The 27,593-nt window shown below is 40.9% G+C and overlaps 1 protein-coding gene across 4 annotated transcripts in view; it reads left to right on the top strand.

Annotated features, from left to right (window-relative positions):
- Positions 1–27,593, top strand: part of APP (amyloid beta precursor protein) — a 213,010-nt gene that overhangs the window by 111,237 nt on the left and 74,180 nt on the right. For 2 of the 4 annotated variants that reach the window (XM_038187842.2, XM_038187834.2), the window contains exons 6-7: positions 4,431–4,636; positions 13,847–14,014. In XM_038187842.2, the coding sequence (XP_038043770.1) occupies positions 4,431–4,636; positions 13,847–14,014 (374 nt within the window). The remainder of the gene's footprint in view (positions 1–4,430; positions 4,637–13,846; positions 14,015–27,593) is intronic. The other 2 variants (XM_038187849.2, XM_038187846.2) reach the window with 1 other exon arrangement.

Below are 27,593 nucleotides of genomic sequence, written 5' to 3'. Positions count from 1 at the left end.
AACGAGACACTGCAGTCTGTGGTGCTAATAAAACCCAGGCTGGGATGGTATCGAGGGAATATATGAAAAAGCTGTCAAGATGTTGTGATTCCAGAAGAAACAAGATTGACTCATACTTGTTAACCATAAAGGGTAAAATGTAATAATAATAACAGGAAGTTAGCATGTCTGCTACATATATTAAATAAAACTCTCAAGACTTGTGAGAAAAATCTTAGCATCCACATTCATCTTGTAGTAGACTTTCGTCTGAAAATGGTGGATTTAAACTGAACGCTGAGGTGAGCAGTGTGCACAAGTTAGACACGGTGTCTGGGAAAACAGCACTGTGGTGCTGCTGCTGGAGACAAGTGAAATGGTACCGAAGCATTTATCATGACGTGGAGAAAGAGAGCTTTATGCACTGCGCAGCAGGGAGGTTCTTGTCCCAGTTTGTAAAGTTGATGCTTCAGTCCAAAAGTTGAAGTATAACTTCACTACTCTGTTGTTTCTGTCATGTGCATATTCTTTGTAGAAGACCCTGGATAGTAACAGAGATCACGTCCAAAGAAACAAAACCAAGGATAATTTTTCATGTTATTACAAGAATTAGTACTTCTGTGGTATTAAAAATGTCAATTCCACCTCCTATCTTTGTGGCAGAAGTACATCAAGATTTCATGTTTTTTATACTAAACCTGTCTTCAAGAATAAGGCTCAAATTTCCCTTCCTAGCAAATTCGGGGGCAACTACTGCAGTTCCCCCTCTTTCCCAGTGGCCCCTGGCCCTTGAGTAGTGTTCTTAAGCTACAGTATGGTATTACTGCTTTTCTCACGTGTCCTAACTGCTGCGGGCTCTGAGAAGACGTGGACATCTGCTTGCATTGCTGTACATGGTTACTGCGATTGAATCTTAGGAGCAAGTGACTTAGTGAGCTAGCATTGATTTCTAATGTAAAGCTATTGCTGTTTTTACTGTTAGAGCTTACTGTGATATGTCCCTCACTGTTGTGTATTCATACAGTTTGGCTTCTGATACTGTGCTGCATAGCTGGGCATGATAAAATCATCAGACTACTGCAAGTCCAGTTATTTTCTGGTATTCAGCTTCGTTGAAGGAAAATCTTATTAAGAATGTGTAAAAGCACTTCTCTCCTTCCCCTTTTCTTTGAACAACAGTGCTAATAAGGAAGGATACTAACTCATCTTTGTAGATAAAATAGCTGAGAAAATAATTACTTTTCAAGAGAGACAGGAGTGCTCCCTTAGAACCTCAACATAGCAACACGTTTCTGCACAATGAGAGTTTTAAAAACCTGTTTAATAGGGAAATGAACTTGCTAAGCCTGTTTTCAGGCATCTTATTTCTTTAAATATTTAGCAAGGCTCACTCTTCCATTTAGGTATCAAAATTTAGGGTAAAACCATTTTTACTCTGTTTTCATTATGTCCTTTTTTCGTAACTTGCAAAAATTAAATCCTGTGAAATGCTACTCTTGTGATTTGAATCTTGCAATTTATTTTGCTAGCAGAGATGCAATTTTTCTAGGAATGATCAAATTAGAAAAAATATTCTAGCGCAATTTTGTGCAAGATTTTTAATTTTTTTTCAGGAAGCTGATCCTGTCAACTGTTGTAGTCTTCCATTATTTCTGCCTTTTTTTTACTGTCTCAGATGTCTAGCTCTCCAGCAAGGAGCAACTCATAAAAGGGGATGGAGGTGTGAGCCACACTAAGGCATTTACTTCTGATAAATTAGTGGAGAGGAAACCAGGGTCCACTGTAATGGTGGGTAGGGCCAACCAGCACGTACAGAAATTCTCTTTTCATCCTGCTCCTGTCACCATCGCACAACACTTAGAGCAGAAAGCTTCGCCTTGATGCTGACAATTTCCCAGCAGAATGCTGGGGACTGGCATAACTGAGTTAATTGCTTTTGTGTAGCTAAAAACAGATGGATATTGGGTGCATGCATACAAATTATTTTTGAAGTGGCTTTCCATGTGACTGATTGACTTTCCTTTGTTTCATTAATTTGCCTTTTTTTTTGTCCTTTTTTTTTTAGCTTTATGAGCTTGCCAATATCTGAGTGTGATCATTTATGTGAAAGGAAGAGGAAAAATAATTGCACTTTTTTAAAGCATGCTGTGTTTGTTTCTGTATTTTTAGCTCAGGTGAGGGAGAGAAAGACAGAGAGAACAGTTTTCTTTAATGTTGAACAGCATATCCTATCTGATGCTCTTGATCAAAAACTGGATGTTTTATACTCAGCACTCCTGGTTTGAATGTCTGTGTGTAGCTAAGACTAGAAGTTCATTAACCTGGAGATCAGAAACAGATACTAGAATTTAGAAATCCAGCCCTCTCTGGCCATTGAAAGGTGACAGTGTATGTATAGCAATTATTTCATGCTGGTAAAAAGGCAAAATACTTAATAATGAAAATCGAAGAAATCTGTTGTTCAGAAAGGAGTTACTAAGAACTAAGCAGAAGATTTTGGAGATGATGAAATTAGAATGCTAGAGGAAAGCCATACTGTGAAGGTGCTGAAATTTCTTATCCAGTTCTTCGAAAACAAGAAACTAAAAAGAACCTGGTGGTTTTGCCACTTTTGCCGTCTTTCCCATGTAAATTGGGAACAGCTCATCCCTTTTTCAGGCTCTTCTGTAAGTTGGCTCTTACTACACACATTTTTGTAACCTGCCTACGATTCACCAAATGAAAAGTTTCATTATTACTTTTAAGTCACTGCTGTGTTTTGGGTGGCCAGATATCTTTGGGGGTGAGGAACAGAGAATGCACACTTGTTTGCAGAGTCTTAACTTTTTCCTAGAAGCAAGTCTTGTGGCATGCAAGATTTCTATCACTATTTCCCAGCTTCTTCCTCACAACCTATTAAAAATATCTTACTGTCCTCTTCTTTGCTCTGAGTTTACTTTCAAAGTTGTACTAGAGAACATATTGTAAAGTGAAATGTTGCAGGCTTAGTCTTCAAATCGAGGTGAAGGAGGCAAGTTGTTAACTTCAAATAAAAGGCTGTTCAAGCATATGCGATGCCATGAAAAAAAGATGCAAAACCTCATGTGTATGATGGTGACAAAAAGTCGCTGCATGTTTGAATATTTAAAAGCAATTTACTCATTAGTAGTGAATTTCAAGTAGAAGATCAGCCTAACAAACCTGAGACCTTACTACAGCTGGCGCTGTGTTAGGAAGCCTTTCAAAAGTCACAGTAGCAGTCAGTAAGTGTATGGGTTTTGGCCTGTTGCCTGTATATCATTCAGCATTAAGAATGATCCCAGCAAATGATTGACACGTTAGGCCACCAAACATGTTTGACAGCCGACTGCAGTATTCCTTCATATTGTCCAAGACTGATTGAGGTCCTTGGGCTTTTAGGTATCTACGTGAATTATCATTTAAAGCAGCTGTGATATACGGCAAGATTTAGCTGAGTGGTTTGAGTTTTCTTCATGAGCCCAGGGGTGAATGCCTTTCCCTGCTGCACGCGGCAGCTTGGTGTAGTACCGTCGGTGTTCACAGAGGCCTTGCAGGCCACAGAGGCCCCAGCAGCGTTGGCACCGCAGCACAGCTGAGCCGAGCTTGTCATGCTGAGTCTGTCATGTCTGTTGTCTGCTTTGAGGTGCCCAAAGAAGATAAAACTGCAAAGAGAAGAGCTAGCAGCAGTCAGCTGAAGCATGAGTGTATATGAACTGTCCTCTCCCTCCCCCCAAAAAAGTTTACAGGTTTCAGATGTTGTCTTTTGAGTGAACCTTGTGGAAGCAGACAGCTCTGTGCACAGTTCCTTTAGAAGTGGCTTTTCTATTCACAGAGTACTATTTTGACAACAGGATGAAAAAAATCAGTCACTGTAGAGAATTACAGGTCAGCTGGATGCTTGATTTGACACTGAGTTGTCCTCTGTGAGTGTCAAGCAGGGTAGTCCACAGCAAGCCTTTGGGTAAGCTGACTTCTGAGTGAGAAAATCCAGAGGAACTCTCTCGCTTTCATGTGCATGTGAGCTGAGTGCATTTTGAGCTAATTTGAGCTTCTTTCAAAATACAAATTGATTTGTTGATGGCAGCGTGAAGCAAGTGTATTTGGAGTGTTATTCAGCTGTCAAAATACAGCATTGCTGACAGGGTTTCTTTTTTCCGTCCCTGTGTACAAGGAGGAGTTCCAGTCTGGCGTCTTGCTAGGTTTCTCACAGCATTGCTAATGTTAGCTTTTCTTTTTTTTCAAGCATTTCTGATTTCAGTGGGACATTCCAGCATCACTGATTCTCACTGATTCTTTTTTTTTTTTTTTTTTTTTTTTTTTTTTTTTTACTTAAGGGTGGGGTGAGGGAGAAACAGGTACCTTCCTGTCCTTACAGTGTTTCCAAACAAAATGTTCTCACCACCTTGAAGTCATTTTGTTGCTGACACATCATTATCATTTTCTTCATTTAGTGATGATAAGGTAGTAGAAGAACAGCCAGAGGAAGATGAAGAGTTAACTGTTGTGGAAGACGAAGATGCTGATGATGACGATGACGATGGTGATGGTGATGAAATTGAAGAGACAGAGGAAGAGTATGAGGAAGCAACTGAAAGAACTACCAGCATTGCAACCACTACCACCACAACTACAGAGTCTGTGGAAGAGGTTGTCAGAGGTAAATTTGTGGGCACTTAGCTTGGGGCTGGGAAACTAATCCTGCTGCTTTGTGTAGTTGCCCTTTATGACAAAAAAATGTTCCAAACAGCAAAATACCCTAAGTTGCTGCATCTTTATATTTTGTCCTTTGTAATTTGCAAGTTGAATTCCCTCCTCTTTCCTTTTCCCAGTATAAGTATTATTTGCAGGTATCTGGTCATTGCATATGATGTGGATAGAAACTGAAGAGGTGTCCTGTTGTTTTTGTGTTTTTTTTTTTTTCCGATTTATTTTTGTTTTTAATTCAAGTAACACTAAATAATATTTGACTGCCATGTATAGTAAATAACACAGAAAAATCATGTGTGGAATATCATGTGCATTTGTTATGGGAGAAGAGAGTGTCAGCTCAAAGCAGGAGGTAGCACCCTAGTCCATGCACAACAGAGCAGTAGTATTTTTAAATATGATTTCTATGAGTTCTCACGTGCATGTGACAGAAGGGTGCCAAGGAAATGCCTTGGAAAAGGGCGAGTCTATTCATTTAGCTTTACTACTCAGTCTGTGTGTAGATAAGCTCCCTCATCAAAAGTATTAATGCTTTGGTAAAATGGTTTGCAAATGTTCCCTTCTAAGGTTGGAGAAGCAATCCTATGCATTTCTGTCTTATATAACTCTGTCTGTTGAGTGTTTTGCTCAATTACTGGAGAGCCAGTTCAGTGAGGAGGGGTTGGGAGGAGATTATGTTTAAATCTTTAAACCAATTAAATATATTTCCATATGTGAGCTTTCACCACCTGGGGATAAAACGCTCTGTTCTGAATGGAAAATGAATATTGAGGGGGAAAAAAAAAGAACACTTCACTTTAATGGGATTTTGGATGAGTGGAAATGAGGACAAATTAGGTAGAGCTCTTTTCTTTACTGAGGTTGACATTTCAAAGAGGTTAAGATGTTTAGCCTTCAGGAAAATAGTATATAATAATATGAATGTGAAATAGAAAAAATAGGAAGCAAACTATTGAAGCAACCTTTTAAAAATCCCTTAGAAATATGCACACTTGCTGACAATGAAAAGCTGTTGTCCTGTTTCTCCCAAGTAAAAAATTTCCCACCCTGGGTGACCGAGTGAAGTATGTCTTGCTGCAGATGGGGTGAGGGCAGCCTGCTACTGATAGAAATTCCCAGCACGGCTCTGCCCCAGCCCCTCGGGCTTTCTGACCTCCAGCCTTCCTGGGGCACGGAGGGTGCTGAGGCTTTCTCTGAGTGCCTGTAAGTGACGTCCGAATGAGCAGCACCATGCAGAATGCTCATTTATTTGCAAATGTGGGAATGCCCATGTTATAAATGGCTCAGTCTTCATAGCCTTGGCCCCTGCTCCTGTGTTCCTTGCCATGCTTGGGAGAAAGCTTCCCTCAGGGCTCCATGTCCTCCTGGTGCTGCCAGCAGGTCCGGGATCTTCTGTGGTGAGCATCTGCTGTGAACTTGCAAACAGGAAAGTTTGTTGCTGCTGGTGCAAATGAAGAAGCCAGAGGTGCCTTGTAGGCACTGTGTGTGTGTGTTAGGCCGTGCTGTGGAGACATCTGGGAAGCCTCTTCAAGTGGGATTAAGCATTGGAGCTTTGTTCTTGTGGATATGAGCTCTGTTGAGGCCTCCAGGCTACTTTTCCTAAGTGTTAGTCAATGCCATTCATAAAACGTATCCTAAGATGCTTTTCATAGATGCTTTACAGCTGGTTTTAAGTGTACTTTATGGAGCTGTGGCTAATACCATGTCATAGCATTAAAGAGCACAGGAGGTGGGTGTGTCCACTTTTAGAGAAGTTGGTTTTCAATGTGAAATCAGCAAAGAACTGTTCTGAAACCATAAATTAAGTCTAATTGTGGGCTGGTGCTGAGCCTTTTCTCCCCCAAATCAATGGAATGACTGCCATCAGCCATCAATAATTGAAAAGCGTAAGTGCAATGTTATACTTTAAAGACACTTGAACTATTGTAGAATCAATTTGTCAGGCAATTTTATTTCTATGCATACTTTAATGAGTCACGATCAAAACAGCAATAGTGGATCTACTTCCAGACTTAATTCCAGTGAGAAGGAAGTTACTGCCTTGCCTAGAGAATGAGAGGTCATTGATGGGAGGGTAGTCTTTTCATTCAATTTCTGTAGTGAGCATATTTTTATGAGCTATAATGTTTATTCAGAAGTGCAAATAAACTTTTCCTAGCACAGGACTTGCCAATATTCTCATTCCCGTCTGCTGAGGGGACTCGCTCTAGTCTCAGTTCATACGGAGTGCAGCGTCAGACCCAGTTTGAACTTTCAGATCTGCTCTTGCCAGAGTTCAGATGTTAAATCTAGCAGATGGTGGGTCTGAGGTTACAGGGATCGACAGCGTGAATTAATGTCAGATCTGCATTTTTCACCCTTGGTGAGATGTTAGCACGGAATTTGCAATGAAGAGAGTGTGGCTTACTTACGGAGCCCTGCAAGAAACCTGAGGCTCTTGATTTCTGCTTCTGTATGGAGCAGGGGAGGTAACTTTCTGGTGGCCAGGTGCAAGCAGCAGAGCAGCTTGCTGCCACCCCAGCTGCACGGCAGGTTTTTGCAGAGCTGTTTGTGATCCATCCAGGCTCCAGGTCATCCTTGCAGTGCGTGACTGAAGCAAGCAGCGCGACGCGTGCAGTTGTTTGCGATTTCTGCTCTCCTGCAGCACAGCAGGCGATAAGAAAAATCAGTCTCTCTTGGCTTATGACAAAGAATAAGCAATTTGAACTTAATGCTTTCCGTCAGCATGGCAGTCAGTCAGGTCTCATTTAAAGGAAAGCAGCAGGGTCAAACACAGCAGCCTGGCAAAAACACTTGGCAGCATCTTCACATACCTACTGGCAGATGGGGAAGATTCAGCGTAAGCATGACCTGCCCCGTCTAGCACATAATGCTGCCCTTCAGCGATCGGTTTTGCTTTATCTAATTCAACTGGATTTCTTTAAACAGCTAGGAAGGAATTCAGCAGTGCTGTTGCTCCTAGCTTTATTGATCCAGCATACTTTTTTTTTTCTTTTTTTTTTCCCTTTTTTTTCTGTGGACTTATATGTCTGAAAGACTTCAAATACATTCAGTGACAGCTATCACCTATTCTACGGTAAGGGAGGTTAACCCTGATTACTAGACCCATCAACTGTAATTTTGGGGATAATTCTAGAATATTAGTAGCATATACTAGATTAATAGTGATCTTTTCGCCTTCGATGGCTTTGTTCCACTTTCTTCTTTGAAAGGTTATTATCTTTCTGTTAAAGTAATATTTCCTTGTTCTCCATTTCCTTCAAGGCTGTGCAGTATGCTTTGTTTGTAAAGTGATAATGTGTGGTTGTATTATTTCATATTAAGAAAGCATTGGCACGTTGCTATACAAGTAGTGCATGTTATGCTAACTCTTCTGTTGTTTTTTTTTTATTTATTTTTTTATAAGATCTTCATTAAGAATGATAATCTACAGTAACACATGAGCAAGAGCTGATAAAATTAACCTAATGGATTTGCATTAAAATAACTGATAGCTTTTAATTAGACATTATGATTTAAAGCACAGCTTTTCCACTGTAACATAGTACTTCATGATATGTTGCAATTAAAGATAAATCTTTTTTAAGGGTTTAGTAATCTTCTTGATGAAAAAGCAATATATTATTAATATTTTGGGTCAAGAGCAAATGTACTAACTACTAAACACAGTGATAGTGTTGTTTTACTTAAGGTTGGAGGGGAGAGAGTGGTTTCATTTGAATTACTTCCTGACAGAAGAAATCCTCCAGGAATCTGCTTCCCTAGATAAAATGTCACTTTGCTATATTGAAGCAGTTATTAATTGAATATTTTACTTTGCTGTGTAAAAAGTCTGGAATGTTTTTGAGCTAATCCTCGTATTCACATGTCTTGCCATGTTGGCATAATTATGATGTTAGGTGGCAATTACAACTTCCGTAAAATAGACATAAATTCATGAAATTTTATTGACTTACACTTAAAAATCAAGCTGGGGTATTTGTTTGGGTTCTGGCCATCAGTGGTAACTATTTGGCACCTTGGTTTAAAACATCGTTGTGTTTTGCACAAATAGATAGAAAATACATTGTCACGTATTTGTTCCGCATGAAAATTGTAAGGCTTTGTATTCTAGCCATGTGTACATTTTTTTTTCTCAAGTACCAAATATTCCCCTCCAGTAGATTAAGAATAAACATTAGAGAGAAAAATCCAATGTTAATTGTTTAGGATGGAAATAACGCTTTTAAGAAAGGCTGTTTTTCAGTTTTACACTCGGAACTCATCATTTTGCTTTTTCTTTTAACTTTATCTATAGAAAGTATTTTAGCAGTTGTGTAGCTAATGCACCAACTTCACTCCTAGAGCTTGTGCCAGCTTCCCAGCTGTCTCTTCCTAATTCCAAAAACCTCCTATGAAATTAGCTTTTGTCTTCAAATACTCAAACTAAAATTTGGCTGCCTTTTCTAACTATATATTCAGAATGAGGAGGCTTTGTTTCAGTGAGATTATCTTTAAATATTTTCTGTGATTAATTCAATGAATGAAACATTATCGTTCCATTTTGGAACAAGAACAGTGTAAGAAAAACAGTGTGCATTTACTCTTTAACTTGTCTCATTTTTCTCAGCTAGTTAAAAAATGGAGACTAGAATAGATGCGAGTGTATTAATATCTTCAAACTATAGTTCTCTGTTCCTGAAGACATGGAAGCCAAAATTACTCCACTTACAATATTATGTACTAGCACATAGTAAAGTGGAGCATATACCTCATGATATATATTTGAGAGGTTTATTCCTTTGTCCTCTTTTGCATTAATTGATTACTTTGTTCTTTGGTGAAATACAAATGGTAAAATAAAAAATTCTGGTCCTATTTACTCAAGCAGCTAAGTGCATTATATGTGAGTAATGCAGACATTATACAAGCAGACATTACACATGTATACATGTGAGTAATTACATGTTCATGTATGAGACACAGTTTGAACTGATACCAACATGGACAACACAAACACATACACCAGTGCTACTGAGCTGGTTCACATGTGTAAAATACACAAGAGTGTTTTATTTGCATATACTTGAAAATACCAATGTCCAGCTCAAGGGCTGATGGTACAGAAAAAGTCATAAATACATTGTATTTTCCAATACCACAGCTAAATTAAAGAATGAGTAATACTTGTAAGCCAACGTGATGGATCTTTCTGATGCAGCATCCAGGGTGAAGAGGTTTTTCAGAGGTGTAAAATAAATATAAAACCCAGCTTCCAAGACAGGTCCGAGATGATTCTTTAACTCCTGCTGTTTGTACTTTTTATTTTTTTCTTAAAACATTTCAAATTTAATTTCTGGTTTGAGGTTCAGAGCAGCCTGTGCCAGCATTTAAATGAGCTTAGTTTTCACGATCACTTAAGTATCATGTACAAACTCAAATCCTGAAGAAAATAATGAATAACCGTAATGTTTACAGTAATAGAAGTATGTAAATGTAGCTTTATTTTTTTCCCATTAGAAGTTTAAATTCTATTTCAGATTCCTCTATTGAAAATGTTGTTGTTCACAGAGCAAGTCTTAGTCCCATGTGAAAAAAATAAAAAACACAAGCGTAGAGTTGAGATTTTGAAATAAAGCAATTATTTCATTTTGATTTAAAATCAGTTTTCTTCAAGGAACAAGCAGAACCAATTTATATGGTAATGAAAAATTTTGAGATGACATTCAGAACCATATTTTATATTTTCCTTTGTAAAAATTGATCATCAGAAGTACCTAGAATGTTTGCACATAAATTTTAATTAGCTTTGCTAACAGCGTTTTGGTAAGTGAGCGTTATGGAAGTTCGTCATGTGGAGCCACTGTAAATCAATGTCCCCATACATGGAAACTATGCTTATCCATTTCTAAGGAAAAGTAACAGTCAGCGTCCACGTTGATTGTTTGCAGTATATCACCTTAATGTATTAATTTAAAAGCAAATCAAAAAGCTTTGCTACAGAACTGTTCTCCAGGGAGTGATCTACCTGCTTTGTTAGAAATATCTCTTTTTGCATCAGGAAACTAGAATAAGTATATAAGAAGCTTCAGATAAGAAAACCTGAATTATTCTCCCGTGATTATCTCAAAAGAAAGTATAAAATGTAAGGTTTTGGAGAGGGAAGGAACTGGCAACTGTAATCTTTGGTTTAGGGCGCAGAGAAAATGAGGAGTTTTACTGTTGGAGAAGGATGGTGTGAAAATTGTAAGCGTCTGAAAACAGAGTTACAGTTTAGACCACTTTATAAACCTGAATTGTCACAAAGGCACGTCCTTTTTAATCTGTTTAGTTTTGCAGATCCAAAGGCAAAAAATGCATTTTTGGAGGGGAATGGTTAGCCAGTTCCTTAAACAAAGCAAAGCTCACAGTAATGCTGTACTGGACAAAAATTATTTGTGATAACAAGTAAAATTGAATTACACAGTGGCAAAAAGTAACTCATCTTTTAATCAGTTTTCAGCAACAGGATTACTATGTGAAGCAAAGACAGCTTTTAATTTTTTGATGAATCATGTAGCCATGTATGCTGCCTGCTGCTAATATCTGTGAAAGTACCATAGCTCATCCATCATAGGCTTTAATTGCTACACTCAGTACTAGTGGAAGGGAAGCAGGATATGGATGGCAGTAATTTTTTCTTAGCCCTAGAAAAGCTGCGGAAGTTCCCATCTCTGCTTCATTGCTCCATCCTCTCAGTTACAGCAGTAGAGCTGAAGATTAAATTGTGGCTTTTTTAAATGAGCACAAGTGATGGGGATATGGAGAGGCATGGGAAGAGCAACTGGCCCAGCAATGGGAGCAACCAGGGCTGTTTTTCAAGCACTGAAGATGGTTTTAAAATGTGCCTTCACCCCTGAAGCAGGGCTGAAGGAACGCTGCTCTGAACCCCCCATGGAGGTAAGGTGGTGGTGGACAGTAGTGGCACTGCTGGAAAAGGGATGACAGCAGCAAGAAGTTTCCTACCCTGAACGAGCAACACGCTTCCCTCAATGAGGGCAGTGATGGAACAGTTTCCTTCTCCTGTTCGTCTTCATGTAGGTCATAAACTGTTTGCACAGTAGGCCATTTCTCTCTGTGGTGAAATAATTGCCATTTAGGACTCACTGAAAGCAATCTGGTCGGCTGTGGAGGCTCCACTGCTTCAGTCTTGCTGTTTTTAGTGCTCTACGCAGTGGTTTCCAGAATGCGTGTCCAAGTGCATCTTCATGTGTATGAATGACTGTAGTTTCCAGAGAGCTAATTCCGTGTTATCACTGGCATCAGTTATTTGATGGACAGTTACCTTCACTTTTGCACGTTATTTGCATATACACAAAGTCTCAGCTCCTATTTCTGTGAGAGAACCTGTAGGAAATTTCAGAGCAAATACGTGAATCATCCCGATAACACGTAACAGTACAAAATGAAATGCAGCAGACTTTATAGCAACACTAGTATTTCGAGGGAAACCTAGAAGGTGCTTATGCTGTGGTTAGAGGTCAGGCCGTAGTCAACATGAATTAAGTCATTTTTAAAGAAAGACAGAGATGTTGAGACCTTTGTTTTCTGAAATGACATTTCCTGCCAGCCAGAATTCTCTTGATTATACCTGTCTCTTTAATGTCATGAGTCACTATTCATTTTTAATTGACATCTGGCAGCTCTTCCAAGTCTCTGCAAAGTTAGCTTTGTGTGAGGGTTTGGCTGCATAATTGGATGGCAGGTCTAGATGTTATTTGAAAATAAATCTGAGCAACCACTTGTGTACTAAATGTGGTATATAATTAATCTTACGGTAGCATGCAATTAATTGTAATTAATGGTCTGCACAATTAAATCTGGTTTGCTTTTTTCTCAAAAATTGCTTGATACAGAACTGTAAGATTTGTAGTATGTCTTTGTTAACTGCAAAAAAATAAATACATTGGTCTGCTTCTCTTGGAGCAAATGTAGATGCTCCCTAAAATTGATTCTTAAGATTAGCATATTCATGTACCATATCTATAAATAAATACGTGTGTAAAATTATACCTATGTTACATATTTAAGTGCAGACAGGCATCAACTACTGATGACAAATGAATCTCAAATCTATGCAGTAAGCAGCGGTGCTCCCAGGGAGAGCGCAGAGCTGATCACTTGTCAGGACAGTCTGCCAGGAGGGATTCTGCGTAGCCAGCATCTTAGAGGTGACGAGTGCACACGGCATTTCCAGTGCTATTTCTCCCCACCATTCAACCCTTGGCGAACTGCCTTTCACAAAATTCACATTCATGCAGAGGATTTAGACGCCTCTAGTGAGCGTGCCAGCTTGTCTGCTGGTGTAGTGTGGGGAATGAAAGCAAAAGAGGGGCATATTGATGTTTGATACTATGTGGTTTTGAAATGATGTATATGCATGTTGGAAGATAGAACTTTTTTTTCCCCTTTTTTTTTCTGTTTGGAACATTATTGGTAAAGGGCTGTATGTTTACTTGTGTAATTGGCTGGATTCCAAATTGTGGGCAGAATTTCCTTTATCTTCTGTAATTTGCATGCTTTGTTTTTGTTTTTTCCCTCAGGTTTTTGCGTGTTGCAGGTTATAGGCAAAGACTGTGGCAGCTCACAATAAAAACAAATGCAAGCTGTTTTAATTTTTTTTCCCCTCAGTACATTCACTGGGGATGAGATTTCTTCCCATGGATGGAGTAAAGCTGTGGCACTAATTTTATATATGTGAGCCCTTGAACTATGAATCACAACCCCTGTACCGAGCCGGGTACAAGAGGGAGTTTCGTTGTCAGTGCTTGTATATAATAATTAGGTGCCTGAAGAGAATTTGTTCTCCTGTATAGCTCGTACATGTTTTGTTTGTTTGTTTTCTTTTACATAAGCTAGGAAACTCAGTCTGGGGGGGTTGCATAGCTACAGGCCAACAGGAAAGAAGCTGGCACCTCATCCCTTCAGATGTTTACCTTCAGGCCTGCGGCTTAGCGGCAAGAGTCTGAACCGCTTCAAAATGTGCCTGCACCATCTCTGGGGTGGTTTTCAGGGGGAAGCATTGAAGTGGACAGTAATTTGGGTTTCCTCTTGAGGTGTTCCTCAGCACACTGGGTAGGTGGAAACCCAGACAAGGCCGTTTTCATGCTAAATGTGGTTCCTCCGGGTCTCCTCTGACTAGAGGTGTGCTCTGAACAAGCCGAGACGGGTCCCTGCCGCGCGATGATCTCCCGCTGGTACTTTGACGTGGCCGAAGGAAAGTGCGCGCCCTTCTTTTATGGCGGCTGCGGCGGCAACAGGAACAACTTTGACTCGGAGGAGTACTGCATGGCGGTCTGCGGCAGCGTCCGTAAGTGCACCGCCAGCCTCTCGCCGCCTCTCTCTGACCGGCCCCGGCGCTTGGCAGCGGGCCTGGGCTCACACTAACCCTGCTCCTGCCGCCTGCGGTCTGTCCAGCACCTCGCTCACCTCTAGGTCCTCGATAGCCTCTTGCTAACCCAGCATGGTAGTGGGCACCTTCTCTGCCCTCTAGACAATCTCGTAGATGGCTGGCAGAAGCCTAACATTTCTGTAGACCAGGCCTTTGTGCTCACTTTATCTTCTGTCAAAGCTCACTAACACCTTGTGAGTCCCTGTTTCTGCATGTGCAATGTTTCTACAGGAAAAAAAAATGAATTTTAGGGAAGTCTCAGGTAAGTTTAAAAATAGCGCTTAGTTTGTACATTGTATTTTAATGTATTTCTTTTTCATCAAAGCAGTATAAGCTCATCAGAATATCAGACGATTTATTTCCAGCCTTGAAAGACATGATTCTTTTTTTTTTTTTTTAATTTTGGTCGAATACATGTGTGTTTTTGCAAGGAAAAGGGTGAGTTACCATTTGATATTTAGGTTTCCTGACAGCCATGATGTGCACAAATGTAAATAATGTCCCACTTGCTTTGTTTAACACACCACATTTTTTAATGATTACTTTCCATAAAGAAAGTGTGTTTGCACTGTGGTTTTGGTTTGAGAAAGTTGGTTTTGCCCATAGCAGAATACTGCAGCTGGTCCATCAGGCACTGGATTCAGCAGCTGCATTTTGTTTTGGAGAGCACTCATGAAGGCAGGATTGCTACTCCAGCCCTCCAGACATGTTTCATCTTCGCTTCTGGTAGAGCTACTCAAAGCTCCATGGAGGGATGAGGAGGAAGACTAGATGAATGGGCAGGAGTGATGAGCTTCTGCAACACCAGATGTAGCAAGGAGAGAAGAAATATGCTACATATGTAGCTCCTAGAAGAAATATGCTGCATGTTGGAATTAGATCTATAATGTATTTGCTAAAAGAACTACATTTTGAACTGCTAAGTTCCTGTCCTAAGCAAGGCATTTTTAGAGCTGAATAACATGGTTTGTCTTTCTGATTGTGAACTCTGTAACAGGCAAGAAAAAGTAGGACTTTGTAACAAAAGTGAATTTAGGGCAGAAGTGGAAAGAAGAAAATCTTAATGAAGGAATGTTTCTGTAATTAAATAGCAGGTATGTGATACTAATGGGCAGTTGATCTGTACACATGGAAAAAGGAAAGAAAAGTCAGCTGAAGATAACTGGTCGAGCAGATTAGGGGCATGAAAAAATTCTGCAGTGAGAGAGGTGTTGAACAATAACTCTAGAAAAGCCACTTGACCTCTGGTACATTTAGTTTTAGGTAGCTGAGATGGGGCTGTATTTATTCTTTATTCTTATGACCAGCAGAATTTGTAAAGGACAGGTACTTTTCATCTGTAGGTGAGTATCTTGCTTAATAGGATCAAAGGTAAGTTTCATGCTTAAATGGTGATTGGATCAAAGACAATACGATAGCCATCAAAACTAATAATGGAAAATAACTGATAAACTGAAACTTCTGTTACTTTACATGTGGAAGTATTCTCAGTCAGCAAGTGAACTGGGAGTGAACTAGATTTACGTTAACATTTCGCTCTGGAAAATTCATGAGTCTTGGCTTGGTCCCTAAGAGGCAAGTGAAAGGCACCAACCTCTTATACTATATCTTGCTCCTGCGACAGTACTTGTTCCTTTGCCCAGTGGACAAGTTGCCTTGCCAACAAGGTAGGACTGAAAAAAATACTATTAGTCTTTTGTGCTGTGCCTTTTATGGTAAATAGAAGAACTTCTGAAAGCTGCATACACTTGTGTTCTGGTTGGCAAAAGTATGTATTTTCATATACTCAATAGGAGTTAAGAATTATTGCTACCTTTGTCAGCATTACTAAAAATTTATGAACACTTCTGTGGAGGCTGGGCAATAGCATAAATAAGAACTTTAAGTAGATCCTGACTCCTTCAAGATTGCGATTTTGTTAAAACTTTCAGTTTTTACAGATTTGTTTTGGCTCCTGCCCTTCAAGCTGAGCCATATGGATGCTTTTCTTTGTCCAAATCCTGTAGTGGGGCTCTGTGCTGACTCAGAGGTCTCCTAATATAGCGCATCTTGCATACGGAGCTGCAGTTGCTCACCCAGCACTTCAAATCATAGTTTCACTTCTGGCATTCATAGCGCTGTGAAGTTATTATATACAGGGAAAGGTGTTGCTGACTAAAGAACAGTCACATCACGAAACAGACTTCATGAGAGTTATTCTCCCATAGTTTAACCTGAAATGATGACTGTAATTTGTTGCACTGATAATGCAGTGACGTTGCCTCTCGTATACAAGTTGTAGGAAAAATTACAGTAAACTGCAGAGTCTGCTCTAGGATGAAAGTGAGACTGCTCAAATGCAAGTCCTAAGAACCTTGTAATCTTTTTACAGAAATCATTCTGCTACAAGGGATGACCTTGTCCATGATCTTAAAAAGAATATTATGGATTGAATCAAACTTGGAAATTAGATTGTCTTCCTTTTTCAAACTTGTTTCTTGGCAGCAGAAGTTGTACAGTCTGTGCCTGTGCTGTTTGAGAGGATAAATGATCTTCTCTTCTAAGACTGGCAATTCTTCCACAGCATGTGACATCGGAAATGAAAAAAGAAACAACTTCTAAATTAGTCTTATGGCATATCCATTAGGATACTCACAGAATCACAGAATTGTCTAGAGTGGAAGAGACCTCAAATCATCGAGTCCTCTGACCTAATACTAACAAGTTTTCCACTAAACCATATCACTAAGTTCAACATCTAAATGTCTTTTAAAGACCTCCAGGGATGGTGACTCCACCACTTCCCTGAGCAGCCCATTCCAATGCCTCACAACCCTCTCAGTAAAGAAGTTCTTCCTAAGATCCAACCTAAAACACCCCTGGCACAACTTTAGCCCATTCCCCCTCATCCTGTCACCAGGCACGTGGGAGAATAGAACAACCCCCACCTCGCTAGAGCTTCCTTTAAGGTACTTATGATAAGGTCGCCCCTCCAGGCTGAACAAACCCAGCTCCCTCAGCCGCTCCTCATCGGACTTGTTCTCCAGATACCTCACCAGCTTCATCGCCCTTCCCTGGACTCTTTTGAGCACCTCCATGTCCTTCTTGTGGCGAGGGGGCCAAAACTGAACACAGTACTCGAGGTGTGGCCTCACCAGAGCCAAGTACAGGGGGACAATCACCTCCCTAGCCCTGCTGGTCACACTGCTTCTTATGCGAGCCAGGATGCTGTTGGCCTTCTTGGCCACCTGAGCACAGTGCTGGCTCATATTCAGCTGACTATCAACCATCACTCCCAGGTCCTTCTCTGCCTGGCAGCTTTCCAACCACTCATCTGCCAGCCTGTAGCTCTGCTTGGGGTTATTGCGCCCCAGGTGCAGGACCTGGCACTTGGCCTTGTTGAACTTCATACAGTTGACCTCAGCCCATCGGTCCAGCCTATCCAGATCCTCCTGCAGAGCCTTCCTACCCTCGAGCAGATTGACACACGCACCTAACTTGGTGTCATCTGCGAACTTACTGAGGGTGCACTCGATGCCCTCATCCAGATCATCAATAAAGATATTAAAGAGAGCTGGCCCCAGTACCAAGCCCTGAGGAACACCACTAGTGACCAGCCTCCAACTGGGTTTGACTCCATTCACCACAACTCTTTGGGCCCGGCTATCCAGCCAGTTTCTAACCCAATAAAGCGTGCGCCAGTCCAAGCCACGAGCAGACAGTTTCTTGAGGAGAATGCTGTGGGAAATGGTGTCAAAAGCCTTGCTGAAGTCAAGGTAGACCACATCCACAGCCTTTCCCTCGTCCACCAAGCACGTCACTTTGTCATAGAAGGAGATCAGGTTCATCAATCAGGACCTGCCTTTCATAAACCCATGCTGACTGGGCCTGATCACCTGCTTGCCTTGTAATTGCCGCGTGATGACTCTCAAGATAATCTGCTCCATGAGTTTCCCTGGCACTGAGGTCAAACTGACAGGCCTGTAGTTCCCTGGGTCTGCCATCCAGCCCTTCTTGTAGATGGGCGTCATGTTTGCTAGCCACCAGTCAACTGGGACCTCCCCCAATAGCCAGGACTGTTCATAAATGATGGTAAGCGGCTTGGCCAGCTCCTCTGCCAGTTCTCTCAGTATCCTCGGGTGGATCCCATCTGGCCCCATCGACTTGCATATATCCAAGTTCCATAGCAGGTTGCCAACCATTTCTTCATGGATAGTGAGGGTCACATTCTGCTCCCCATCCCCTTCCACCAGTTCAGGGTACTGAGTATTCAGAGAACAACCGGTTTTGCCGCTAAAGACTGAGGCAAAGAAGGCATTGAGCACCTCCTCCTTTTCCTCATCTTTCATAACTAAGTTCCCCCCCGCATCCAGTAAAGGATGGAGATTCTCCTTAGTCCTCCGTTTTGCGTTGATGTATCTGTAAAAACATTTTTTGTTGTCTTTGACGGCAGTAGCCAGATCAAGCTCCAGATGAGCTGTGGCCTTTCTAATTTTGTCCCTGCACTGCCTCGCGACATCCTTATAGTCCTCCCGAGTGGCCGGTCCTCTTTTCCAAAGATTGCAAACCCTCTTTTTCCTGCTATGCTCGAGCCACAATTCTCCGTTCAACCAGGCCGCTCTTCTTCCCCACCGGCTCGTCTTTGGGCACGTGGGGACAGACTGCTCCTGTGCCATTAAGATTTCCTTCCTGAAGAGCGCCCAGCCTTCCTGGACTCCTCTGCCCTTCAGAACCATCTCCCAAGGGACTCTACCAACCAGTGCCCTGAACAGTGCAGAGTCTATAACACACCCCCACCAGGATGCTTGCCTTTTTGGCCTTCCCGCTGATCCTAACCCATAGGGACTCAACCTTATCATTCCCAGCCTCAAGTTCCGTGACATCAAAACTCTCTCTGATATAGAGAGCCACACCACCACCCCTTCCATGCTGCCTGTCCCTTCTGAAGAGCCTATAGCCAGACATTGCAGCACTCCAGTCATGAGAGTGGTCCCACCACATTTCCGTGATGGCAACCAAGTTGTAGCCTGCCTGCCACACGATGGCTTCCAGCTCCTCCTGTTTGTTGCCCATGCTGCGTGCATTGGTGTAGATGCACTTCAGTTGGGCCATTGCCTTCTCTCCCAGCCTTGCCATTGTTCCCCCAGCACAGCTCTAACAAGCCTTGTTTCAACCCCGTCCCCCTGCTCACCTAGTTTAAAGCCCTCTCAATGAGCCCCGCCAGCTCCTAGCCCAGGATCTGTTTTCCCCTTAGAGATAGGGACCCATCTGCAGTCATCAGGCCGGGTGCCGAGTAAAGCGCCCCATGGTCAAAAAAACCACAAAATTTCTGCGTTGGCACCAGCCCCTGAGCCATGTGTTTATCAGGTGGGCTTTCCGTATCCTCTCTGTACCCCTCCCTGCCACCGTAGGGATGGACGAAAACACCACCTGTACTCCCGCTCCATCCACTAACCGTCCCAGCCCCCTAAAGTCCCGTTTGATGGACTACTCCACAAATCTATCTCGTGCTCACACTCTCTGGTATCCCTCAACCTCTCGACCTCCTCCTTGAGTTCTGCCACCAGGCGGACCAGGTCGTCCACCTGCTCGCACCTCACGCACGCAGTCTCTCTGCCCCCCGCAGGTGGTAGCAACAGGCTCAGGCACTCCCTGCACCCGGAGACCTGAACTGCCGCAGTTTTGAGCCGGCAGTCGGTCTGGGTGTGTACAGACTTCCAGGAGAGCGCTGTGCCTGGTGTACACCATTGCAGCCTAGCTAGGGCAGGCTGCCATTAGCGGAGGTGTTGGTATGGGCGAGGGGAACGCTCTGCCCTGCCCGCGCCAACTGCCGCGCCTCTCCCTCCTGAGGCGCCACGCGCTGTGTGCCCGTCCTGGTCGCCGCGCTCCCTAGGGGCAGCTGTTGACGGCCAGGGAGGGGGCACTGGTGGCTCCGCTACGCCTCGTTCCTGCCTCGTTCACCTCCCTCACGAGGGCTGCCCGGTCCTGGTGGCTCCCTCGAGTTGGCTCAGTGCTAGAAAAATAAGCCCTGCCTGTCTGATCCCCCACTCCACTGCAGAACGTGTCTGCCCTGGAGCCTATTGCCTTGGCACCCGAGGCGATCAGCTTGTCATTCATATGAGCCCAGAATATTCCCCTTTTCTCTGTCATGGAAATGCATTTTTTCTTAGGTTCAAATCAATAAAACGATACCACATTAGCATTTGTTTTCTTTTCATTTGTGTCTTGGTTCACTTTGGGAATCCTATTTTTGGTCTGTGTTCTTCATTTTCTTCAGTAGTTTCTCAAGCAGCTTCTGAGTCTAGAGCATATGCTTTCCAAGCTACCTTAGCTATCTTCTTGTTGATGTATTTTCATTTGATCTATGCACCTCTTACTTCCGTTCTTAAAATACTTTGGTTTCATCTGCTGTCTCAGTATCACCCTGCTGTTTCTCATAATCCTTCATCATTTTGCTGAATAGAAATAGCAATTAACATTATTAGAAGTCCTGAATATGATACAGTTCAGCACTTAAGTTAGATTTTGTCTTTGAAACCAGTCCAATGTTGCTGAAAATGATGGATTGAGTTAACTGGTTGTATCAAGTCTTGGACCTCCAATCCCATTGAAGAAAAGGTAAAAGCAGTTCAGAAGACTTTCAGTATCTAGGCCACTCCTCTTCTTTCCTGGCCTTTTTTCTTCTCTTTGTCACCCTTAATTTAATATTTTTATTTGGTCTTTATGCCCCTCCGTCCCCCAGCTATTTGCATTCATGATTATTTATTTGCCCTGACCTTTACCTCTTTTCTCTCCATTGTTGCTCTGCAATGTTCTGTAAAAATCCAGTGAGCTTCTCTTAGGCAGGATACAAGATGGAACCTAAAAACTTGCCTTCCCTTGGTCAAGGTATAGTTTTGCAGGATAGATGAGTTAGAGTGTACAGAGAAATAGGTATAGTGTATAGGAAATAGCAGGCAATGATTGTGTTTCTCTTGATAGTAGCCAAAGGATGAAAGGGTAGAATATAAGTTTATATTTCTTGTAATGTGCTGAAATTGGAGTGAACCAAAACCCGAGAAGTTTCCATTGTCAAGAATACCAATATACTATGAATACTGAAAATACAGATACTGAATACTAATATCCTGAACACAGTCTATAGGAAAAAAAAATAAATAAATCATGTTTTATTCTGCTTCCTTGCTGAAGTCTGATAGCCTTGATCTGAAAAGGTGGTTCTGTCAGGTTGTACAAAGCCTTAGACTCTCTTTGCTATCAATGAATTTGACTGATGCTCTGAGGTCTGACAAAAATAACTTGTCTGTTGGGTAGGAGCTACTGCTGTCAAATTTTCCCATTCATCATGCAGCAACACTGGAATTGATGTATAATTGCCCTAGAAGTAGAAGGCTTTAAACATCTTGTTACCAGTTCGTTTAGCCTGCCAGACCACATGCTCTCTCTCTATTGATTTTTAATAAGGATGTTCAATACTGTCTACAGTTTCTATTCAATTTAAGGAGTCAAGCTTCTTCTGTGTGACTGGCCATAATGACTTCTTTGAATTCATTAGCATCTATCAGATGGTTAATTGAGATTTAATGACCACAAAACGGGTATGTATTGACAAGAATAAGCAGATGATAAAGTGCCATTACTGAAGGAATTAATTGTCTTATTGTCATAATAAAAAGTAATCTACTGTAAGATTTTTTTTTCGCTTGTCCTCTTGATTGTTGTTAGTTAAACAACCTTAAAGCTACAGAAAATGTAAATCTTTTAGAAACTATTTTGATATGATATTAATGTTCCAGTCTTAACTTGGATGTGCATGGAGCTTCAGAGCTCTTAAATGTGCTTAGTTTAACAGCTGTTGTGTACAACACTGCTCTCTTCCAGATCCTGTAGCAGTGATATGGTAAATTAAGAATGCGATGGAACTCTTGCTGCAATATTTGCATTTTTTCTGCATCTAAAACTGAAGGAAACTGTACTCAGGTGGCACAGTCAGTTTTTGAGAAGTTCGACATATCATTGAAATGACCTTTGATAAAACAGGGTGTGTTTTATTATTGCACTGAATTCCCACGTCTAACAACAGAGGGAGTTGATAGGATCCAGTGTTAGTAACCTCTTCCACCTTCCCTGTGAAAGGTAATAGTAAGTTCAAATGTTAACCAGTACTCTTATTTTTGTTATCTTACAGCATGATCACAGATTTTGGGGAGTGAATTTAGGTAAAACAGGATTTCTATTCTAGACTAAATGCTGGAAGCTTACAACCTTGCTAAATCTTTTGGTGGTTGGTAAGTGGCGAATACTTTATTTCAATTTCAAGTGGAAAGTATGAAGAGAAACTAAAAGCTACAATTTAATAATATACATAAAATGTCACACTAGATATAAAAATAATTATGTACAAGATTAAGACCAATATGAAGGATCCATTCTTACTGCTACTCATATAGGCTAACGTCACCTTGACTTCTGACTAGTACCAGTCTGTCCCTGGTAATTAATGAGACCAACCTTAATGTTTTTACAGTTCATGCTGTTAAGTGAGGGAAGAATACATGACCTCTAGCACTTTGCATCATGCAGTTTAATTTCTCTTCTTAGGTAGTGTGTATAACAGTTTGCACCCTTCAACAGCAGAGACATATAAGTTGATATTCCAATCATTTCCTGTTGTCGGTAATTTCCTTTATCCATTTGCTACTTGTTCGGGATCTTGACATCTCTCTAATTAACAGGAAATAAAAAGCTTTGGCAGCTAAACTTGCATGCCAACTTCCAGAGCATGTCATAAGTGATAAGGCATTAGAGTGCTGCAGGGCATTCAAGTAAGCAGAGTGGTAAAATATACCCAATTGTTAGGAAGGATGTTTTAATCCTCTGTCTTATTTACTGGGTGATTGCTCGTTTTATCCTGTACAACTTCAGAGATCACTCAACCTTTGAGGTCAGGTATGGGGCTTAAGACAGAAAGCAGGCCACATGTAAAGCACGTTCATCTGAACTAGATGATACTGCCCTTTCGCTGTTCTTGAGGTTTACGGGGAAGCTGGCAGGCCTAGGCCTATAAAAGCAGTAAAGCTTGCAACTTGCTTCATGCCAGGAATGTGTCTTTCCGACAATGCACTTAGTGCTGGAAAATATTCATCACAGCAACTAGCTGCAATACTAATTTGTCACAGCACTACTGGAGATATAACTTAAAATACAGAAGTGTAGAGCTAACATTTCAAATTCTAAAAATCCATACCTCTTAAGTAGTGCTGTTGCAAGAGAGCGTTTCACGAGTGTGAAGTTTGTTATTTGAATGACTAAAAAAAAAAAAAAAACAAAACAAAAAGAAATGATTGCAATTACAGTATGCCAGTCACACTATGACAACCTGTTGCTTTATCATAAAGTCTCTTTGTATTCAATTGTCTTACTGCTTCCCAAATTAGCAGTAAAGGGGGCATTACTTCTCAAGACTTCGCATAAATGTGTCCCTTTCCCACCATCTCCAGCATGAATTGCCTGTATCTGCTGTGTTTTATTTTCTCTGGCATGAAAACTACTGAATCGTGCACTTGATGAAGATGAGGCCAATTTCAAATAGTGTAGATGAAATCTTAAGAAAAACATATTTTTTGCAGTTTATTGTGAGTGCCCGACATTTGTCATTTAGTGCCTAGGAGCTATAAATGGATGAATTCCAATATCTATTTAAATTGTAAATTCTGACTACCACCTTCAGGGAATGGAAATGATTAATTCCTGTTACCAGTTTCTTCATCTATACAAATTCATAATTATATTTCAGCCTTGAACCATCTGTGGAGCCAGTGTTGGTCTGTGCCTTTTTAAAAGAGCAATTGGATAGTTTAGGGTTCAAAAGAAAAATATTGTAAATGTGTCTAAACAGGTTTTTTTTGTTTGTTTGTGTGTTCTTTTGTACTCCATGTACAAAACTTGCTATCTCTTGGTTACAACCACGGCAGAAGGCATGTTCAGGAGAATACTTCTTTGTTGTGTTTATTCACAGCATTCTGATTTGATGTAACATGAATAATTGCGTGCTTTTTTGCCTGATAAGTGCTCAGATTTATGGTGACAAATCAGAAGAGAGTGACCTTGAAGCAGTGTGTTGCAAAGATGTTTGAGAGGCTGTCAAGAGACTGTTTGCTCTGGGGACCTTCTCCCAGGCACAAGAGGCAGCAAAAGGGGACGGGTCCTCATTTCAAAATTCAGCCACTGCCTAATGGGATTTGACTAGCTGTTGGAAGCTGGAGTTCTTGGCTCTCAGGGAGTGAGAATCAGACTTCACTGTTGAGTGAGGGTAATCACGGGCAATATGAAGGGGAGAAAGAAAGAATAGACCTGAAGATACATAGAAAGTTGACACAAGGTCATTATTTTGCACAAGATGGAAGAAAAGAAATGAATCAAAGAACACAAAGCAGGGAAGTGATCTGAGCAATTAATGGCTGAGATGAGCGTTGAATAGATATGAGCAACACAAAATTGCATTTGTCAGCGCTGGTGAAAAGGAAGTTGCAGTCACGGAGATGCAATGAAAGGATGAATGCCAAGCTATATCTGTACATGGATAGGGAATGTGTCTCGAAGTTCTTATGCAGAAGGACTCTAATATGAGAAACTTTAAACCTAGTTTAAATTCCCTAGTGGCAAGTATCAACCATAGTTAAAATAATAGATAAGACACAATATGACTATGATATTTTTTTCTCTCCGAGAAGTCTCCATGAAGGACTTCATTAAACAATCTTTCAAGCTGCCTGTTGTTTGGATACCATGGTTATTTAAATAAAATTGTAACACATCAATGAAATATACAAGCAGTCTTTGCAAAGTAAAGTTCAAAAGGGAGTATAACTTTTAAACATGATGTGATTTTTCCACCCTGAGACAGTTAATTGCATTTTCAGGCCAAGTTTGTTACATTGACTTGTATTTGTTCTTTGAGTAGTAATGCAAGTTATGAATTATTACAGAAATGACACTCAGTCTTTGATGACAAAGTAGCTTAGCCTTGATGGGCAGTAAGGACAATGAGAAGACCCAACTATTAAGAAAGGAAGGAGCATCCCTCTGGAACATTGGGTGGGATTGGCTTCTCTTTCATGTGTTAACTCTCTTCATGTCACATCTGCCTGGAATCTCTTTCAATTTAATTAGTAGACATTTTTAAACAACATGCATTCTAATCTACTTTAGGAACATTCATCTAATTTAACAAACTTTTGGAAAATGCATCTTGAAAAGGAAGCAGAAGTAAACTTTGAGACCTGCTGGTCCTTTATAATGTTTGAAATGTGATCCCTGGGCATACAACTATTACTATTACAGAGCGCTTTTTTAATTCAGTACCAAGATGCATATATTTTTTTTCTGACAGTACAATACATTTCTTTTTCTCTAGTCTGTTAGCTTGTTTTATGTCTTCTGATTTCCCACTATTGTAGTCAAAACTCTTTAGATTTTATAAAGAATGTTTTACATCCAAAGACTTCTGGGGTATCTTAAAGATAATCCTCAAAACACAACAAGAAAGCAATGTACGAGATAAATAAAACCTAACGGAGTAGTTGTGATCAGGCTGAGTGATGAATATGTAGTTGAAAAGGATGGGCCTTAACGTCAATGAAAATCTTAATGGGAGTTTGTATTATGGAACATCTCTGCTGAAAATAAAAAAGTGGGCAGCTGGAGTTGGGTGACCCGAAGGACGGGAATTACATGCCATGAACATAATCAGCACAGTTCACTCTGCAATTAGCTTCCAAGCAGGGAGACGTGCTGAGGAGTCGCAAGGCGAAAGATCTGGCTCTCAGAACTTAACCTCAAAGTATCGAGCAATTATGAAGATTGGTGATGGAGGATATTGAAAAGGTTTGTGTAAGCATCCAGAAGCTCTTACCCAAGCTTCAGAATGCTCCCTCTCAGACCTTGGGTTATGGTCACGTCTCTTACAATTCATGATAAGTAGGTTGTTGAGGCGCCTGGTAGCATTATAGATGTGATTGCAGAAATTTCTGGAGTTAAGAGGCTGTCTCATAGCTTAAAAGTGAAAAGCTAAATTTTAGATTTGGGACTTGCCAGAAAGTGCCTGAAATGGAAAAAGTGGAGACAAAAACATGGGAAGAGGTTTTTGGAAGAAAGAGTTATCTTAGAGGCCGGTGATAGCCAAGTGCCACTGCTGCAGGTTCTGCCTCCCACCACTCAACGCAATGAGGTGATGCAAACACTTGAAGCACAGCACTGCTGTTTATTTCTCTCCCAAAAATCATGATAAGAAACAAGCATCAACAACAACCTGCCATTCATAGGTAAAATAGTAAAGCTGGGGACATGTCTGGTTTTCATTCTCACATTTCATTCCTCTCTGCGTTGTAGGAGGAACTCTGCCCTTGCCTTTTTTTCTTGCTTTAATTTTAGACAGGATTCAGGAAGTCATCTTGGTGAAATAATGTATGAAGTAATTAAAAGTGGGAAAGTGTAACTGTACCTGCTGGTCCTCCAGCTTAAAGTGCTAAGAAGGCCAATAATTGTCCATATTTATAATTCAGTAGGTTATAATTTATGTATAGTATAGAAATACACTTATTGGTCCATGCCCCAGTATTGATCTCGGTACCAAAAAGCATACTAGTTTGACGTGTGCTTTTCTCCAAGTAATTAAATTGTATTAACCAAGCATAACTTCACAAAGCTCATCCTGATCCATCCTTTACCCTACATATACAATAATGATAATCTGCTCATATCTTATGTAAACCTTTCCCAGCCTTCATTTGTCCTGTATCATTCAGTAATTTGTCCATTCTGTAATAAAAAGGTAATCAGCATTTTCCTTCGCTGTTGTGTAGTCTGTTTGTGGGTGTTGCTACCCTGCTGTAAGAGGAGTAGCTTATTCACAAAGGCATTGGTACGCTGTCTTGTACAACTGTTCCTTTCACAACAGAAACCCTTCCTGCTAAAGATACTCCGTAAGCACTTGTCAGAAGTACTATAATTAGTTGTGATCTTAGTCAACAACTGAAAGCTTTGATCTTAATCCTTCATTAGTGAGGCAGCTACGTACGCGGAATGCAGAAGCAGTGAATGTGCACGCGCTGGATCCCACAGTGTAGTCAGGTAATGCTCTCCTTACAAATGGCTTCCTGTCTTGCATGCAGCAGCCACTGTCACTCAGGAAGGGGGCATCTGCCAACCCTGTCACTTTAGATGAGCCTGGTGAGCGATCGGTTTTTCTTTCACCGGAGATGCTGATGTGGATTATTTATTTTTATACATCATGGTAAAACCCAGAATCTGGGGGAAAATGTAGTTGCCTTTTTTTTTTTTTCCTGGTCTTTCTTCTGATATTAGTAATTGTTAATGAACAAATAGTGTAGAGCCTAATTTGGCTTTGTTTTTGAACCTGTGTCTCCAGGAATGTTAGTACTTGTAAGTGTAACAAAAAAAAAATATATGTTTGGGAATTGGCAGGTAAAATGAGTGCAAGTATGAAGGAAATGTTATC

This window comes from Anas platyrhynchos, chromosome 1, assembly GCF_047663525.1.
Source record: "Anas platyrhynchos isolate ZD024472 breed Pekin duck chromosome 1, IASCAAS_PekinDuck_T2T, whole genome shotgun sequence".
NCBI classification, from domain to species: domain Eukaryota; kingdom Metazoa; phylum Chordata; class Aves; order Anseriformes; family Anatidae; genus Anas; species Anas platyrhynchos.
The sequence above is the reverse complement of the archived record's forward strand: the minus strand, read 5'-3'. Positions and strand labels throughout refer to the sequence as shown.